This window comes from Lagopus leucura, unplaced genomic scaffold, assembly GCF_019238085.1.
Source record: "Lagopus leucura isolate 7727_CA_CO unplaced genomic scaffold, USGS_WTPT01 Super-Scaffold_100157, whole genome shotgun sequence".
In the NCBI taxonomy this organism is placed as follows: Eukaryota; Metazoa; Chordata; class Aves; order Galliformes; family Phasianidae; genus Lagopus; species Lagopus leucura.
The window spans coordinates 1,480,230-1,499,223 of NW_024962334.1; the positions used below are offsets into that span (position 1 = coordinate 1,480,230).

The following is an 18,994-nucleotide window of genomic DNA, read 5'->3' on the forward strand; positions in this document are numbered from 1 at the left end:
GTCATCCCCATCTTGTTCACAAGCTATTTAAGATCTCCTGCTAACCCTAACAATACCAGGCAGGACAAGAGCAAGGTGCTCATTAATAAAAGGTTTCACTCTTCATTCATTCATGTTTCCTCTGTTTAGTTAAGCCAGTGATACTGTTGTAGGAATAAAACAAATGGAAAAAAAAAAAAAAAAAAAAAGAAAAGAAAAAAAAAAAAAAAGAGAGAAAAAAGGAGGGGGAATGTGACAGCCAGGAGGGAGCCAGAAGGGTCAAACTGGGAAAAAGGAAGAGTAAATTTACAGGAATGGAGAGAGATTTTAGAGAGGAGGGCAGAAAGCCTGAGTAGTGATATTTGAAGAGAGGTGTGTGTTAGGGGAGCAATGAGCATAAGGAAGCCAGCCTGCCTGTTCCTCCCCCTTCCTAATCATAGCCTTTACTCACAGACAAAACTCCCTCCCTCTCCCATTCACTCACTCACTTTAGGCCAATCCGTCCTCTCCCTCTCTCTCCCTCTCTCTGTGTCTCTCTCCTACTCTGAGACAGAGTCAGAACTCTTCTCCCTGACAGCCACTAACATCTACAGCACTTATTGCATTCAGAGAGGGAACCTGCAAACAAAACTTCACAGAAAACTTTTGGTTCTTGTTCCAGAGAATTTGCTGAAGAGAAAGAAAAACAAACAAACAAACAAACAACACAAACCAGCCCCCAAAAAAACTGTGCGTGAAGGGGGAGGAAAAGCAGGGCCTTTTAAAAAGGGAATCACAACAACTTTTGCTGCCAGGATGCCTTTGCTTTGGAAGAGAGGATTTCTGTTGGTGATTTGCTGGATTATAGTGAGGAGTTCCCCAACCCCAGGATCCGAGGGGCACAGTTCAGTCACTGACTGTCCATCATGTGCCCTCACCACGCTCTCGAAGGATGTGCCCAGCTCACAGCCTGAGATGGTGGAAGCAGTAAAGAAGCACATACTGAACATGTTGCACTTGAGGGACAGACCTAACATCACCCAGCCTGTGCCCAAGGCAGCACTTTTAAATGCCATCAAGAAACTCCATGTGGGAAAGGTGGGAGACGATGGCTATGTGGAAATAGAGGATGATGTTGGAAGAAGAGCAGAAATGAATGAAGTTGTGGAGCAAACCTCAGAAATCATCACTTTTGCAGAATCAGGTGAGTGCTTAAAAACAAAGCTGTAAAATAGCCTGTTTGCCAGAACTGCAATTAACTTCTTTTCTTCTCTGCAGCAGTACTGCTTTCTGCGAGGTTGTGAGATGAGACCTGGGGGAAGGGAGAAGGACGAATGGGATGGGGTGGGGGGGTGGGGGGCACTCTGAAGGAATTTGATTTTTCTGATTTAGTCTTGCCTACACATTACACTTGCTAGGCACAGGCAGACACACAGGGAAGAAGCTCTTTAACCAATCTCAAGCAGAAAGTCAGGCTGCAAAGGGGTGCTCCTGGCTGCTTCTGAAACCAAAGTACTTGCACTAAAGTACTGGATCGCAGTGCTGATGGTGAAAGAAAAAGGGCTCAAGGCATTTGGGGATTTTCTAAGGACAGAAAAGTGAGCTGTAAACTACTTGAGAAGCTGCCCTTTCTTTTAAAAATTATAGTGGAAGTTATAAAATCAGATGAAACAGCTTTAACTTTTAGGGCATTTTTGTTTTCTAATTTAACACAGCATCTTCGGCAATAAAGAGTTGCAGGGACTGTCAGATGACTTCAATAGAATTGGACAAGTTGCTGTAGCTGATCCAATTTGTAATGCAGACTTCTGCACGCTGTAAAGAAAAAAAAAATTCTGCTCCTAAACTGTTTCTGCCAAACAAACAAAAAAAAAAAGCAACCTTGATAGGTTATATTTTGAACTTTTTCACAGTACTGTTTTTCCCTAGCTGTTATATAGTAAGGGCTAAGAATATAGATATTTACTAACTAATGGCTAAGGCTCATATCAACTGCCTATCGGAAACAGCTTTAAAGTTGTAGTTTACTGTCTTGTTCCTACATGAATAGGACAAAAACTCATTTTAAATCAGTGTATGTGCATATGTATCTGTTTGCATATGTATGTTTATACATGCAACAATGTCATTATCCTGCAATAACTCTATCATCTAACTAACAGCAACTTTTTATGATGCTGTCTAGCCAAAGCATTTTTCCTGTTGCCAAGACAGTTTTAAAAGAATGTCATTGTTTTGTTTGGTACAGCATATGGTAGGCAAAGTATGCAAAGGAACACCAAGCATTTTTGTTTAAAAGTTTGCTGCAGCAGTATAAACAATTAAGACAACACTCAGAGTTTCCAGTCCTGAAAACCTGTTGACTCAGATGTTCTGTTTGCAGGGAAGCCGTGCATAAGAAGTGTGCATGCTTTTAAGAGCAGACATTCCTGCTGCCTGTCCAATTTCCAACTGTACAGGGAGCCCTCGCCTTTGGCGTCCTTGTCAATACGCACATTATCAGTTCCTTCAGCATGCAAGTTCAGGCTTTTTTTTTGGCTTTTTTTTTTTTTTTTTTCATCCCCTCCACTTCAGAAAGCAGGCAGACATCAGTGCCTAGTGGTCCATAGAAGCAGGAGCGGCTCAACCTTAGTTTAGAAATGAGCTTTTAAAAGCAGTGAAACCCCTACAAGTCAGATTCCCCACCTGGTATTCAGCAGCTCGTTCTGAAACACATATGGCATGAGCAGTGGTTTCTCTCCCCTGTGTGAGTCCCAATCATTTGTAAACACATTATTGTCTCTCCTGAGCTCTCACACAAAGGAATTTGGAATTTGATATATGCCCACTCAGTACGACACCCTCCAACGGCGGCTCTTGAAGCCATTGGCTCTCAGGGCCACGTGAGCAGTGAAAATCATGCCCAAGCCCACAGGCTGGCCAATAGTTCAGCCACTGATCCCCCTGCTGCAACAACCCCACACCAGTGCATCACTGACTTTGATTCACATAGTATTGTCCCGTCACTGCTAGCCAAATTCATTTAAGAAGACTTATGTTATGGAGCATGCTTGGGACATATGCTATGGTCCTATGCCTTTCCTTCCTTGCTGTCCTCTCCAGCTCCACATCAAGCCTGTCCTGGAAGGCTACTCCAGCCCCACATCCTGTACCTGATAGGCTTTTATCTGGAAGAAATAACCTAGAAACCAAGTTTCTAGTTTTCATGGCAATGTTAACTCCAGTCTGTAGAGAGACTTCAAGCTGTTGAAACATTTCTTATCTGCGGCTGTTCGTAGTTGGAGTCTCACTAAAACTGCTGGACCCACCATGCCTTGCAGGTACAAGCGCTGCAATAACTTGAGCAAACTTCTCCTGGGCTCTCTCTCACTTCCCCACCAGCAGTATTGTGTCTCAAATGTTAAAGCAGTATTATTTATTCTTCTGAGGAAATTGAGGCAAAAGGATGGCAAGTGATGTGTCAGATAGGAATTATTAGGAAAAAAAGACAGGGACATAATGCAGCCACGTGAGCAGTTACCAGAGTTCACTCTGTAGAAACTGGAATAAGTTTAAAGCACCGAGGAGGAAAACTGAGTGTGTTACTCTCACAGTTAGATTACAGTTCTTCCTGTTTTTAATATGAAACTTGCTCTGTCTCCAAAGAGGGGATAGGAAATCAATGAAAATGAATGGAAGCACAGTGCCTTATATCAAATAAATGTCCACGGAAAAAGAAGCAAGACTTTAGGCTTTTTGTTCCTTTAAGTATAACTTGACATAGACCAGCTATTCCCCTTACCTTTCAGAAGCCATGTTTACTGCTTGCCTTAATTAAAAAAGTAGTATTTCCATTCTTCATCAGCTGTATCCTCAGCCATACAATGAAACTGAGTGAATGAGGAGACAGTACCTTGTGCACGTGGCTCTGGCTCGAGACTGCTATTTCATAAAAGAGACTAAAATTCAGGTGAGCATAGGATACAGACAATTAGGGGAGAAACTATGTGCAGTGAACTTGTCTGAAGCACAGGTGTAGTGGCAGCCAGGAAATCAGCAAAATAGTTGGCAGGTAGTTCTCACAGCTAACAAATCCAGGCAAATCTTTGCAAAACTAATGACTGTATTGGGCAAAAGTTTGCAAATGCACCCTACTGTCCTTTGGCACTCTTACAAGTTAAACATGAAAACGATTTTCTACTTGCATATCAAACTACAATTACTAACCTCGATTAGTTCTGCTATGAGGGTAGCTGTGCCAGAGCTCTGTGGGTTCCTTCAAGGACTTAAAAATTATTTTGAGGAGAGGAGTCATATGTATTAGCGACAAACAATCCAACAGCTTCTATAACTGAGATAGCCTACACTCATAAAATATGGTTGTCTACTAAGCCCTTCCTTATTTTAAGTAGATAGCTGATTAAACAGACCTGGGATTTTTCCAAGTAAATTTGATCCTGGCAACTGAACTGCCAATGAAACGGGTTGCTAACGTCAGCCCCTGGAAAGTTGATGGAATTACTGTGTAGAAACACGGAAATCCAAAGGCTTATCATTAGGTGAACTGTGAACTAGGGTTAAAAAAAAGAAAGAAAGAAAGAAAGAAAAGTGTGGCAGCTATTTACATTGCTTCTGCTTTTTCTACCCCTTCACACAGTTGCAGGTGAACTGCCTTGATCACGTAATACCTACTTTTATTTTCAGATATGCGTAGGTGCACACTCACAGCTTTTCCTAGGAAGATGCCTACTCCTATAAAGCCAGGCTGGCAGATCAGGAGGAGGAAAAGGACGGGCCACTCATGACTCTAAATCATTTCATCAGTTTGCTTTTGGAAGGCAGTATGTTTAACGGTATGGCTATCTGTGCCGAATGAGGAATGGCCACGAGAGGGCACAATCCAAAGGCTTTTTGCTCCATGTAGGCAACCTTCCTGCAAACTCCTATTGTACCTAACCGAATCCCGAATCCCACAGATCTTCATGCTTATGCGTAGCTTCTCTGAGAGGAGCTCTTGTTTCTCTCTTCGCGGTTATTTAAAAGGCAGAGATTCGCTGCAGTGGAAGACTGCAAGTAAAATAATGCACTGGAGGAAAAAGTGATTAAAAAACTGATTAAATGATGGAAGCTAGAAGTTCTGGAAATCTGAAACGATAAGAAATGTTCATTATTATTTTTTACCAGATACTGTGAAATGTGACCGTGAATCATCATCTGAGCTGATTTTCTCATATCTTTTTTTAAAGTAGCTCTTAGAAAACAAGTCTCTTTCCCTCCAGTTTTTTTTTTTTTTTGTTTTTTTTTTCTCCTTTAGCACACTTTATCAAAGATTTCAAGTTTAGCAAATGAAAGCAAGTTACTTCCAGAAGAAGAATGCCATTCTGTATTAATCTGTTTCATTGTAAGGAGATGTGAGAATTCAGGGAGGCTGTTTAGCTTGAGAACAATTTGAGAAAGCATGGTTGAATCTGAGAAGGTGGGAACCAGTTTCTAAAAAGATACCTGAGAAAGGGAGAGAGTGTGAAAGTTCTGCATGGGTTCCTGTCTGTGGTTAGCCATGCATAGTGTCTGGTACACAAATGGAGCTGGAAATATATGAGTATGTATTTGCTTGTATTTGTGTGGCAGGAATATGCCAGAGAAGGCACACTTACATACCCATGTAGCTGAACCTGCACCATTGGAATGGGAATAGATTCCTACATATAGGTATGTGCATTGATGTGACCTCCGGAGTGCAGGATACACCCACACTGCACACCTGTAAATCTATGCTGAGCAGTTCTTCTATCCAGTTATATCTATAAGAAGACGAAACAACCACCTCCTGTCATGCAGCAGAGTTCTGCAAGATGTAATTCAGAAGTGAGCCTTAGTCTACTGAAAGTGGTTGGAAGTTTTGCTACTCACTTCCATGACCTCATGACTCAGACCTTAACACGCAGAAATTAAGCATTTTAATGAAAAGAGGGGCAGCTTCTGGTGCATTTCACCTTAGAATTTAAAACAAAGTACCACAAGCGTGTACAAAAAAAAAATAAAAAAAATAAAAAAAAAATCTTTTCTGAAAGGAAGAGGCTGGGTATTACTTGTATCTTGAGATATGTTATTGGTGCAAGTGACCCTAAACTTCTATTTGGCTATTTCAGATGTGAATGTAATAATCAAAGAACAAAAAATCTTAACCGAACAAGCACCTTTTTTATTCCTAAATATTGAAGGCCATTTGGGGGAAGGGCTTTGAATTTGGAAGGTGCTCTAGATTGTGGATGTGAAGTGTTTCCCTCTTGACAAAATAGCAAAGGAGAGTCAAAGTTCACCAGAACTGAATTATTTGACATTCTGAATGACCTTGTCGATGCCCCTTTGGGTTAATTTTTCAAGAAAAGTAAGGTTGCTGCTGCATTTTCTTCCACAAATGTTTGGGGAATAGTTCTTTTTCTTGTTTTTTCTTTTTTTTTTTTTTTTTTTCCTGACAACAAAAATCCCATTTTGCTCGCAGAAAAGAGTATGTGACCATAACGCTGAAGTGCTTATTTGTGTCATAATCCCCCCTCCCTTTTGTAGAGGCAACAGTCACCCGGACAGGGAGCAGGAACAAAACTGTGCAACCCAGATGACCAGTCACATACACGAGGTGTTGAATAGTTAGAATAAATCATTTGTCAGTGATCCATAGGCTGAAATGCATTCATAGAAACAGCCACGGCCTAATCGCAGTGCTAACGCATTCGTAATAATCAGCCTGCCCAGGAGATAATTGTCAGATGATAACAGTGCTAAATTCACTGAATAAATTCTGCACCGTGAACAATTCATCCAACTCCAGTGGTCACTCATTAGTAAACATTTTGAGCAATTATCTCTCAATAACCGTGCTCCTCTCTTCACTCTCTTTAGAGGAACCTTTCTAGTAACCTATTTTTTTTTTCTTCTGTCTCCTGGGGAACGGAAATGAGAAGTGAAGAGAAGGATGCTTTTGAATGTAATTACACATTGGTACGCAGCACAAATTCCCCCAAATCTAAACATAGGCAGTAGTAAAGTTAGCAACTAAAAAAGGAAAAAAAAAAAAAAAAAAAGCTTGCTTTGTATGGAAAAACAGCTCACATACAGTATAAATATAAAAATGGTTCAAAACTAAGCAGTGGGGAAGAATGGAAATTTAAAGTAACAGCACCTTCTTCCACCCCGCATTTTTTAATGGAATATTTAAATGCTGCATATTAAGAGAAATTAAGAATAAGTCACATGGCAGCGTTAGGAAGCACAATCACTTTCATTCTGAAAAAAAAAAACAGCCTTAATCATTTAACAGCATGTGGCTATGGGGGAAAAAGTAATTGAAACTATCGGCATTTTATTCAAACGAACCAAAACCTCTAGATTGTATAGTTTAGGCCCTCCCTTGAGCACGTAGCTCAAGCTAAGCAGGCATGACCTTGAGGCAGGTTTCAAACTGCAAACCAGTGGTTTTGACTACACAATTACAGCCAGTGGTCCTGCAGGAGGGATCCTTAGCTCCAAAGACTGAGCCCTCTGTGCTGCCCTGTGCCGTACCCGCACTTGGCTCTGCCTGGGAGCAGCCCAAGCTTCTGGCTTGGACCCAGACAGCCCTCCTGGAGGCTCTTGTGAGTGAGGTACCCATGCGGGCACCTCACCCACGTCTGGGTCCTAAAATGGTGTGTGAGCACTGAAGAGAAATACGTACACGAGCAAACCCTCGTGCTTACATAGTGATGCGGCACTCTTTCCATTCAGTAACTCCTTCCATTAAACTTGCACTATGTCACAGGGCTTGTGTTTTTAACTATTTTTCACGGCTTTTGCCGTGTTCCTGGTGCTGCTGGGTGGTTCCATCAGTATCCCAGCCTTCTTCCTGGAAGACACTTCAGCCCAGTGTCCTCTCCAGGACATTGGGAAGCAGAGATGAAGAAAAGCAATCACGGGGGGCCCAGTGTAATCCCTCGTTTCCTTTTTCAGCTGCTTTCTTCAGCAGTAACAATCCAGCCTGTTCACTCTGCTGTTTATAGGAGTGCTGGAAAGCGTTACCACTGTTGGTCTAGGGGTCTTTCTGCAGGAAGAGCAGGATGATTACAAATGGAAGAACACCCCTGTAAAACAGCTGTGGCAGATGAGAAGTTCAGGACAAAAGGATAAACCAAGTGTAGTTATGAAAGTGAGACCGAACCCAATTTTCAGGAGGGTCTCCTTTTTCCTTTCAGGTAGATGAACAGCGTATATCTCTAACGGTTTGAACAGGGTTGTTAACTCAGACCAGAAGGAAAAGACTGGTAAATCCCTATGCAAAATGTGGATAAAATGAAATTCAGCACAATTTTGGTCTTGGAACACCTGAATAATATACTTTATTGTAGTACAGAACCTTTTGGAAATATGAAGATCCTGTTATAAAGCGAATATGTAATCATCATAAGCCAGATTTGGAGATCTCCATTCAATTCTAATACAGATCAAATTTGGATTTCAAAATGAGCTGGTCTGAGCTTCAGTAACCTTGCACAGACAGCAGGATTCATACCATTTGTGCTGTGTGATTGCAATACACTAATACTGAATGTGGAGTGAATTCAGAAAAGCTCAGTTTTTTTTCCTGATGTGAGAGCGTGCTTCTTGTCCCCAGCTCTGGATCATTCCCAGTCTCCTTGTAAAAAGATCTGAGAAAAGGAATGATATTTTAACTTGTTATTAAAGCTTTCATTAGCTATGCAGGTATGAGGACAGAGTAGTTCATACCATGCAGTAACATTAGGTTCATATCAGCTTCCTGCATCTTCTCTCTTCAGGAGCTGAATCAATCTGTGTGTGAAAATGCAGCTAACCACATCCAGGGAGTCCATTATTGTAGGTAACAACCTACAGGGAGGCTGTTATCCCTGAATAAGGACAGGTCATATGCTCCCTTGCTCTAGGTTACTTCCCTGCAGTGAAAAAATAAGTATTGCAAGTATGCTCCCATGCCTTCACTTTCTAGCATCTCTAGAAATGAGAAAAAAACAACTTTCACACTTACAGGAGCATAAGAATCATAAGAAGCATAAGGTTGTTTTTTTTTTCATGTAACATCTGTCAGAAAGAATGATTGCATTGGTACACTTCTGGACCACTGCATTGATATGAAAGGTATGTCACTTTGTAATGATTTTCAGTTCCCATTGGAATGGAAATTACAAAATATGAAATTCCACGCGTTAACAACATTAAGTTATTCAGTAACACGGGGCTCTCAAGCTTTTCTGGTCTCCTGGGCAATGCAGCTTCTTCCCCAGTCAGGCCAGCACGCGCATCCCAGCTGCCCTTGTTATAGCACATGAGAGGGCCCATTATCGGTGTCCATGTCCAGTACAGCTGGTCTACTTGTCCAGGATACCTCCTAGCAAACCACAACTGCTGTCTGTGCTCATTGCTGCACCCCAGGAACATAAAAGTAAGTTTTGCATTTCTCATTGTGGCCGTGTTTGTGTGTATAGCTCTTCAGTGCCCTGGTCTGATTTGCTGTAGGGAAAGAGGAGCTCCTGGAGGAGCCCACTCCCCTCAGAAAGGGTCCATCAGCACTGTGTTAAGGGAAGAGATGTGCTTGAAAGCAGCAGCTTGCTCTGTGAGACAAGGTCTGGGAGCTGAAGATGCAGGCTGGATAAGTGGCCCTCGCAGGCCTTAGATGTGCCCACTCTGATAGACCACATTCTGTATAACATCCCTATGTAGAACAGCCAAGCCCTAGGAGCAGGTTTGCTTTGGGCTGGCAGAATGTCACTATACACCTCCACATGCTCCTGAACCCAGGCGGGTGGGGATTAGTGTCTAATCAGCTAACCTTTAATCCAGTGCAGCTGGCAGCTTTGCCACAGTTGCATATCCAGAATGGAAAAACTAGCATTACCCTCTGATAGCTAACTAATGAAATTTCAGTCATTACTGAACAAATCTCATTTAAAAAAATGCTACACAATAGTGTCTCCAGTGCTCTCCAGAACTTTGTCTTTTCTACAGTCTATTTCCTTTTCTAAGTCACAGTCTCATGGGATCACCTATCTGCCTTGGAAGTTAACAGAGCTGACTTTGGAGATGTACATCAGCAAAGACTGTGAGAAGCAGTTAACACAAACCATGTGTTTTCCTATCTCGTTGACAGAACTGAGTCTACAATTTCACACTCTCATCTAGAGGGAAAACACAAACAAAACACTGTGCCCGCCCTTTGGCCACTCTAATTCACACATGCCTGTTTCTTTGACCTGGGAATGCCACCAGGGAAAGCTGAATGTGTCAGTGCCAGGACTTCTCAGAGGAGGCAGGCAACAGGTAGCTCAAGGGGCAGTACAGCATACATACACACTGTAGAGACCAGAATAGTCTGGGAGCTCATACTGGAGGAGTTCTGAGGCAATGGGAAATGAGGAGCAGAGCCTTGCTGCCACAAGAGCAGTTTTTACTTTATGCTTCCAACCATTTCTTTGTTCACTACTTTTCCTTTCCAAGGTACAAAGTTCTGCTTCCCTGATAAGCAGAACCATTGCACAGTGAAACAGATCAACAGTCATGAGTTGTTCAGGAATCAGTGAGCAACTGATAATTATGAATATTGCTTTTGTCTAGCTAAGGTGAGATATCTGTGCATTTCAAATCTGTGACCTCTGGCCTACATAATGAGAAAGAACAGAAGATGCTATCAGGGCCTTTCCTTTTGTTACGAAGACAGAGAAGTTCCTCTCTTAAAAAATAATATCCCTTCCCCCCAGCAAATTCATTCTTTCTTAACTTTTTTATGCTCTAGTGATCAAATCATTAAACAGCCTTCATTATTCATTCCAAGTTCTGCCAAGGATATGAGCTCTGTATCAGAGAAACACCCCCTCACCATCATAATCATCATCATGACATCTCAGCAAGTTGATACAATTATGCCAGAGAACCATCCTCATAATTATACAGTTCTTTAGCTCATTTTTTTTCAGTGTATTCACCATTACTATAATCACTGCAAGTACAGTGTGTTAAATTAAGAACAGAAACCACAGCTAACATCTCACAGGATGAAGAGTCTGCCTGCTGCAATTCTGTAATTCTTTACGATTTAGCTGCTAGCCTCTCAAAGCTCATATTTTGGTATTTCTTTGTTTTTGAGAAAATTGACATTTACTACTCATTTTAAGATGCACATGAAGATGGTGTTTTACAGAGGGAGAAAGGACAGCCCTCACTCCCACTTCATTTTCAAAAGAATTGTCAAAGAATTGGCAGGACTGGAACCCACTCCCCAGCTTTAGCAATTAGGCTCAGATTTGTATGTGTATGGTACATATAGTCACATACTGTCATCACAAATATGTTTTTGCCTTTCAGCTAACAGTGATCACAGAGGCAATTCCTAGCAGCTACTGGAGCTTACTTGCCACGAAACGCTTTGTGTAAATGAACATAAAGATCTCACTGCTAAACAAAATGCTTAAAATATGCTACTGGAAATGTGAAAATATGATTCTGAGAAACAACAGGCAAACTAATAGCTTTCTAAAGAGAGGATCTGCACAAAAGAAACTGAGGAGGGGATTAGGTGAGGGAAGGTTAGAACAGAAGAATCGTAAAAACGTGGAGTCAAGTAGGAAACCTAGGGAGCTCCATGCCTGCAGTGACAGAGAAGTCTAATAGAATGTAAACCGACATACTAACTAGCTCTTCCTGTCTATTTTCATTTACCAAATCAGGAACACCCAAGAAAACGTTGCACTTTGAGATTTCCAAGGAAGGCAGCGAATTATCGGTGGTTGAGCATGCTGAAGTGTGGCTCTTCTTGAAGGTCTCCAAGGCCAACCGGAGCAGGACAAAAGTCACCATCCGCCTGTTTCAACAGCAGCGGCAGCCGAAGGGCAACTCTGAAGGAGCAGAAGATATGGAGGATGGGGGGCTAAAAGGTGAAAGGAGTGAAACTCTGATTTCAGAAAAAGCAGTAGACACTCGAAAGAGCACGTGGCACATCTTTCCTGTCTCCAGCAGTGTCCAGCGACTCCTGGACCAAGGCAAGAGCTCCTTGGATGTGCGGATTGCCTGTGACTTGTGCCAAGAGACCGGGGCCAGCCTGGTGTTACTAGGCAAGAAAAAGAAAAAGGAAGATGACGGGGAAGGGAAAGAGAAGGATGCTGGAGAACTCACAGGAGAAGAAGAGAAGGAGCAATCGCATAGGCCCTTCCTAATGATGCTTGCCCGGCACTCAGAGGACCGCCAGCACAGGCGGCGGAGGCGAGGCCTGGAGTGTGATGGCAAAGTTAACATCTGCTGCAAGAAGCAGTTCTTTGTCAGCTTCAAGGACATAGGATGGAGTGACTGGATCATTGCACCTACAGGTTATCACGCTAACTACTGTGAAGGAGAGTGCCCCAGCCATATAGCAGGCACGTCTGGTTCATCATTATCTTTCCACTCCACTGTAATCAACCATTACCGCATGCGGGGCCACAGCCCCTTTGCCAACCTCAAGTCGTGTTGTGTGCCCACCAAACTGCGGCCCATGTCCATGCTGTACTACGACGACGGCCAGAACATCATCAAGAAAGATATACAGAACATGATTGTGGAGGAGTGTGGCTGTTCATAGGCACATGTGTGCACAAGACCCTTCTCTTTATGTTGAGAAGAAAATGTTTTAAAAGCCCAAGAAGAGAAAAAACCTGGCATGATTTATAACTTTTTTGAATGAAACAATCATCTGAAATACAAAACAAAAAGAAAAAAAAAAAAAAAGAAAAAGAAAAAAAGAAAAGGAAGAGAAAATTAAAGAAAAAAAAAGAGGGAAAAGTTTTTTTTTTAAAAAAAGACTTATGGAGGAGAGAAAAGGAGTACAGCTATTAAGAGGAAGAAAGCTTCGTGAACCCAGGCTTGAATGAGCTGCGTTTGAATGGCGGTATGGGTTGGGGAGTTTCTCCTTCCTTTCAGTACGCTCCTTATCTTATTAGACAGTATATTAAGCATTAGTTATTACTAGAGGAGTTGCGTTCCCTCTTCTGGTTACCCATCAGTTCGAGCCTTGGTAGCAGCTCACGTAACCTGCAGCAGTTTGGACTGAGTCCAAAACGTCATTGAAATTCCTTGAAAAGCCATGTGTATGAACACTGCATTCACTGGCACTTTCCTCCCAAATTTACCGAGGAACTGAGTAGGTGTGTGGTGTTTGTGTGGATATGTATGTGTCTACGTATTTATATACGTATCGCTATGCATACAGACACTACACACTTACACGCATTTACTTTGATAAAGGGACAAAATTGTGCAGGTGTACACACCTCCATCTTCTGCACTACATTTGCAAAAAAGAAAAGAGAGAAAAAAGAAAAAAAAGAAAAAAGAAAAATGAAGAAAAAAGATTTAAAAAGAACGAATGAAAGAATAAAAGTTACATTCTGTAAAGGTGCTTACAATGTTAGAACTATGCAACCTAGTTGGTTTGAAACTGTTTACCTGCAAGAGAAAGAAAAAAAAACACAAAAAAACAAACAAAAAAAAAAAAACAGAAAGACTTTTTTATAAATGGAAGTAACTTGTTTAAAAAAAAAAAAAACAAACATTCTTCAGTGAGAGATACTTGAAAGGAATATGTTTGTCCAGTTACTGGAGCCAAACATTTCTATATTTTGTAAAAAAAATTTTTAATCGTTTACTATTTGCACTACAATGGTGTCTGACCTGTCTAATCCTTATTTAACAAACATTTGCAAGGGAGGGTGGTTGGGTGTGGGAGGGGTTGAGAGCTGCACTTATTGTGAGCTATACAAGAACTGCTACAGCACACAAAATAGCTATTTTTATTATTATAATTATTATTATTATTTTGTACCTTAAAGCAAATAGACATATACACCAAAGACATTCGTGCGAGCCTCTAAAAAGTCTATTTGTGGTTGCTACCATTCACCTGTAATAAGTTACAGTCTGAATTAGGGGTCAGTTGGTTGATTCCATTCAGGGCAGTACATCTGCTAACCAGTTAAATTAAAATTCTACCCTAAACAGGAAATTGCAATTTGGAGTAAGCTCAGAAAAGCGCCCTGGCTGCAAGGCGCTTGGATCCACAGTCCGTCTAAGCCTAATTATACTCGTTCTGCATGTACAACACTTAGACTTATCCCTGATGCACAGAAACTGCATCACTGGGAAACAATTTTATACAAGGGATATGCATATATATATGTATATATTTCTATATGTATATATGTGTGCATACACAAGGTATAAGCACTTCTGCCTTCACTTTAGCGTTCTTAAAGCAATGAATGTTTGTGTGCAAAGCACAGTACAGTACAAACTTGTTTGTTACTAGCAAGCAGGAGGGAGCACATTCAGAATGGCATTTGTGTGAGAGGAACCTCAATCGGTGGTGTACACTAGGAAAGTATCGATGCAAAACTGCAAGCAGCTTCGGGCCCTGCCCACCTTCGCCCCTGCAAATACAAAAAAAAAGAGTGGCAGTTGTGGTCGGATTTCTGCTTGAAATGCAGCCTTCAGCAAAAGGCTGGCAGTCTCAACCACCACCCTCTAGCACGACAACTCTTACTGGGTTTGCGCGTTACCTGTAAAATGTAATTTAATTTTCAGTATCAGCACCTAACCTGAAGGGTCCAACCCGTAGGGCATAGGTAGATTTTAAACAAAAAATTCTATTGCTGTCGTATTTAAAAGAATGTTGAAGTTATAACTCGTGTCTTTGAGTAGGGGAGATGAGAAGAGGGAACGGGAGAAACCTTTCGGCCCTGTTTACACTGAATTTGATAACCCTGAGCCTGAACTTTTGGACTCTCACAGGTTTGCAGGACCAAGCCCCTGTTCACTGCCTTCTGATAGGATGAGCTTTCAAAGGCCTCCCAGCAAAAGCAGCTCTAACACGGCTCCCCTCATTGCTGAGAGCACAGTTTGTAAAAACGTTAAAAAAAAAAAAAAAAAAAAGGAAAAAGGAAAAGATAGCACAATTTAACCCGGTCACATTGGCTAGGGATAGTGTGTTAGCACCTTCACGGAGGGACCCATGTCTAAGCAGTGTAATCAGGGCCTTCATTTGTCGTCAGCCAAAACTGCTTGTGTGCGTGTGGTGTGGGTGCACTCCATGTCTGTGTGTGTGTCGGTATGTGGGTGCGTGTCCCTGTTTGTACCTAGTGATAGAAACCTTAAAACAAGGGGGGAAAAAAAAGGAAAAAAAAAAAAAAGAAAAAATCGAAAGAAAAAAAAAGAAAAAAAAAGAAGCCCTTTCCTCAGTTGAATAGATATCAACATACATGCTTATAGCTAAGTTTTCTATCTAATTTATTCCACAGTATTTAGATTGCATAGTTCAGCTAATCGATTATACATGTATGTACTTTTTATACAGTGCATTTTTACAGACCTATTCGCAGTTTGCAAAAAACAAAAACAAAAAAAAAAAGAACAAAAAAAAGAACAAAAAAAAAACTTAAAAAAAATGGTAACGATTGGGTAAACACTAAATTTGTCACTAAATTATTCTGTAAAATATCAAGGCTTTCTGATTTAAACTATTTTCAGAAGGTGTATTTTTGTCTGGTTTGGTTCGGTTCGGCTAGTTGTTTGTTTTGAGGAGTTTTCTTCCTGAGGGAGTAGGAAAAAAATAATAATAATGCACAACTAATTTATCTTCATAACTTAAAACCAAGTTCCTGACTGTTTCATTTTAAGTAAGTAGCAGAATGGCTGTTTTGTTTTGTAGAAGGAGAGCTAGGCTCTGGAATAGCAGGAGCAGGGACATAGCCTGTGACCTCTGAGGAGAGCACCTTTTATTTCACTGAGCTTTGGACCAGGACTTAAAATTAGGTGCAGATCATCTCTCCACACTCCCTAATGTCAACAGGCTCACTGACATCTCCTTGCAAGAGCAGTGACGCTGCTTATATGAGTAAAGGTTAGCCAGGCTGAACCACAGATTCCTTGTACTGTAAACAGTGTGAAGGGAGAGAATGGATTTTGAATGAGTGGTACCATATCCAACACCATTTAATTCAACTGACTGTTAAAACTATGCTGCTTGCATCATGGGTTGTTCTCTGTATGTAGTGGCGAGGGAAGCAGGTGAGATGGCTCATGTTGGCAAAAATTATTCTCAAGTGTGATTAGTTAGAGAGCATCGGAGTTCTGAAATCCCAGCACCTTCCCCAAAGGACTATGACAAAACTCCCATTGGCTGCAAATAAAGTAAGTTGAGGCTCACTGTCTCCTTGTCCAAAGCTGGCAGAGCCTTTAAAATGAAGTCTGAGTTTGATACCTTCTGTATGGTGCTCTAGGGCTGGCCCTGGAATGCACAAAACTACTTGAGACAATTTCCATGTGAGAAAAGAAAGGAGGATTTTACATGTGGTGAGTGTATTTCATAATAGGTGCACCAAAATCAGAAGAAGCTTTTGCAAAGCAAAAAGTAACTATTCCTAAACCCAGCTTTTTAGCTTTCATGTGTGTATCTTATTCACAAATTGAAAAGGTTTCTCCCTCCAATCTCAGTCATGGAGTTTTGATTTGTGAGCAAAGTTATTTAAAGCAGAGGAGAGTGAAAAACTATCTGATAAAATAAGAAATTGTGGTGTTAGTCAAGACAGACTGATTCCAGCAAAACACCCTACTCCTGATAACTTGGTTTAATTACATCTGCATGTACTTAGAAACGTAATTAGAAATTGTTGCCATATTTAAACAGTTTTCCAGGGGGATGCGGTCTCAAAAATTACTTCTCCTTTCAGGTACTACTATAGGAAAAAAAAAGAAAAAAAGGCTTTTAACTACTAACACATTCCTTTCTGTATAACCCGTTTCCTGTTTATACTGAAAATGTATTTTCAGCATATATTTGATCACAGAATGTACTTGCTGAGTACCTCCGCAATCTTCCTGCTCCAGGGCTGACATTTGGTGGTCTTTCCCCCTCTCCATGTCAGATGCTCACTGTATCACACAGGCCAACAAAACTGGCAGAATTACACATTAAGGTGTTTCTTTGGGAGGGATGAATGTATTTGTATTCTCGGGGTTTAGCAAAAGGAAATGTTTACAGAAGCTTGTGATTATTCTGCACTTACATGTCACAGCAGAATACAGATCTAGGGCCCAAAACTGCAGAACTGATTGAAATGGGAGTTTTGTCATTGATTTTAATGGAAACAGTCCCCTAGCCCACCACTGCAAACTAGGACTCTGCTACAAATACCTACTTCTTTGTCTTTAGTTAAGGTTCAAGCCATCAGGTTCGTTTAACTGTGACACCACAAGGCCACACGGAGGCTAGCAGCAATATCTCTGAGTTGGAGAAATTCAGGCACCTGTAATGTCTGTGTGCAAAAGGAGAATTTTTATGGACTATTGTTACTTATGTGGAATAGTGCCTTACTCTGTAAGTAATGCTGTTGATTTCAGAGTGTCTCCTGCCCTAGAAAGTCACCGTCAGCATGAATACCATGAGAGAAATCTATTTCTGGAATGTAGGTAGAAGAGATGTGACTGAAATTAGTGATTTCCTTAAGTTAAGCCTCGTGTCAATACCATGCATCAGTATAAGGATCAGATGCTGATCACGTTCCCGACACTGAATGAACTTTACTCCCAACCTACTCTCACTGCCTTACACATGGAGCAAAAAAGTTTTCAGTTTGAGTACCGAAAATCACAATTTGACCTTTGGTGAACAATTACGAACGACATTTTCGTGGGCAGAAACAAGCAACACTTCTGGGTTATATAGCTATTTATTTTTTGAGATACGGTGAATCGGTGTTAATTATCAATGGGTTTCTTTGTATTTAAATACTTTCAAAAGCAGTACATTGACGATGGGTTGAAGATATATATATGTATGTATGTATGTATACATATAATATATATATATATCTACAATATATATATACACACACAACCATATATATGTATATACATATATATATATAAATTATGAAAGCCAAGATATTATGAAGCCTATTTTGTTTTTATCATTTTGTGTTTTGTTGTTGATATTATTATTATTATTGTTATTATTATTATTTTGCATACTACATGCAGTGCTTTAACCAATGTCTGTTTGGCTAATGTAATTAAAGTTGTTAATTTATATGAGTACATTTCAACTATGTCAATGGTTTCTTAATATTTATTGTGTAGAAGGACTGGTATTTTTTTTTATTTACATTATGTTTAAAGAGGTAACAGTTTGATATGTTCTCATTTGTTTATATTAGAAGTTATTTATTTTCACGGCATTCCGTCTGGTATTTTGATATTTGGAAGGCATGCTACCTATACTTTGTACAGTTAGTGGGCAGTATTCAGCAGCTCCCGGTAGATCTTTAGGCCCTACGTTAAATAAAAGACCTGTTTGGGAATTTTTATTTTAGATCTTTCTTATTGGTTTGCCAGGAGCACTCAGTGCACTTACTGCCAGATACCCTGCCTGCGTGACCAATTTATTCCTGCTGTATTTACCGAGGACAGAGGACCAAAACCACCTCTGGTGTAAGTCCGGTGACTTCAGTGAAGTTACAACAGAGATGTCTTTGGCTCACCGAGAAACCGCTTGTGCAGATCAATGCAAAGAAAGGACAGAGAGAAAGTGAGAAAGAAAGAAGGAAAGAAAGAGTCTTTGCATTTGGAATGGGATTTCAACGTATTGAAAATGTTTGGGTCAGCTACTATTTTACTTGGTTCTTTTTGTTATTTTGCTCTTTCTTATACAATGACAGCAACAACACAAGTGAAATAAATAAAGGGAGTTTCACCAACCATTGCGTAATCGTCCCTTAATACACATCCCTGGTTGGGAAATACATGGGAGTTCGAAAAACACCAGAAAAATTTAACCTTAGAGGGGAGACATATGGGTGCCTCTTCAGATGCAGACCTGTAATGCCTTTGTCTCCAGTCTGACTGTGCTAACTGTTCAGACTCTAGTCCTAGGCGTAATGCAATTTTAGGCTGTCCATTTCTTGTGAAATGCAGCCACTATGAAAACCACAGTCGGTGACAGCTTCCCTCTGCCCACTGGCCGCTAGGTCTTCAG

The 18,994-nt window shown here is 40.8% G+C and overlaps 1 protein-coding gene and 1 long non-coding RNA gene across 2 annotated transcripts; both read left to right on the forward strand.

Annotated features, from left to right (window-relative positions):
* Nucleotides 1–433: 433 nt before the first annotated feature.
* On the forward strand, nucleotides 434–12,707 carry INHBA (inhibin subunit beta A). The gene is made up of 2 exons (XM_042888219.1): nucleotides 434–1,162; nucleotides 11,664–12,707. The coding sequence occupies exons 1-2, from the start codon at nucleotides 775–777 to the stop codon at nucleotides 12,548–12,550; spliced, it is 1,275 nt and encodes a 424-aa protein (XP_042744153.1). The 5' UTR covers nucleotides 434–774; the 3' UTR covers nucleotides 12,551–12,707.
* Nucleotides 12,708–12,742: 35 nt separating this feature from the next.
* Nucleotides 12,743–18,716, forward strand: LOC122189243. Its single transcript, XR_006181758.1, has 2 exons — nucleotides 12,743–12,856; nucleotides 18,355–18,716. It is a non-coding gene; the product is annotated as an uncharacterized LOC122189243 (long non-coding RNA).
* The last annotated feature ends 278 nt before the right edge of the window (nucleotides 18,717–18,994 follow it).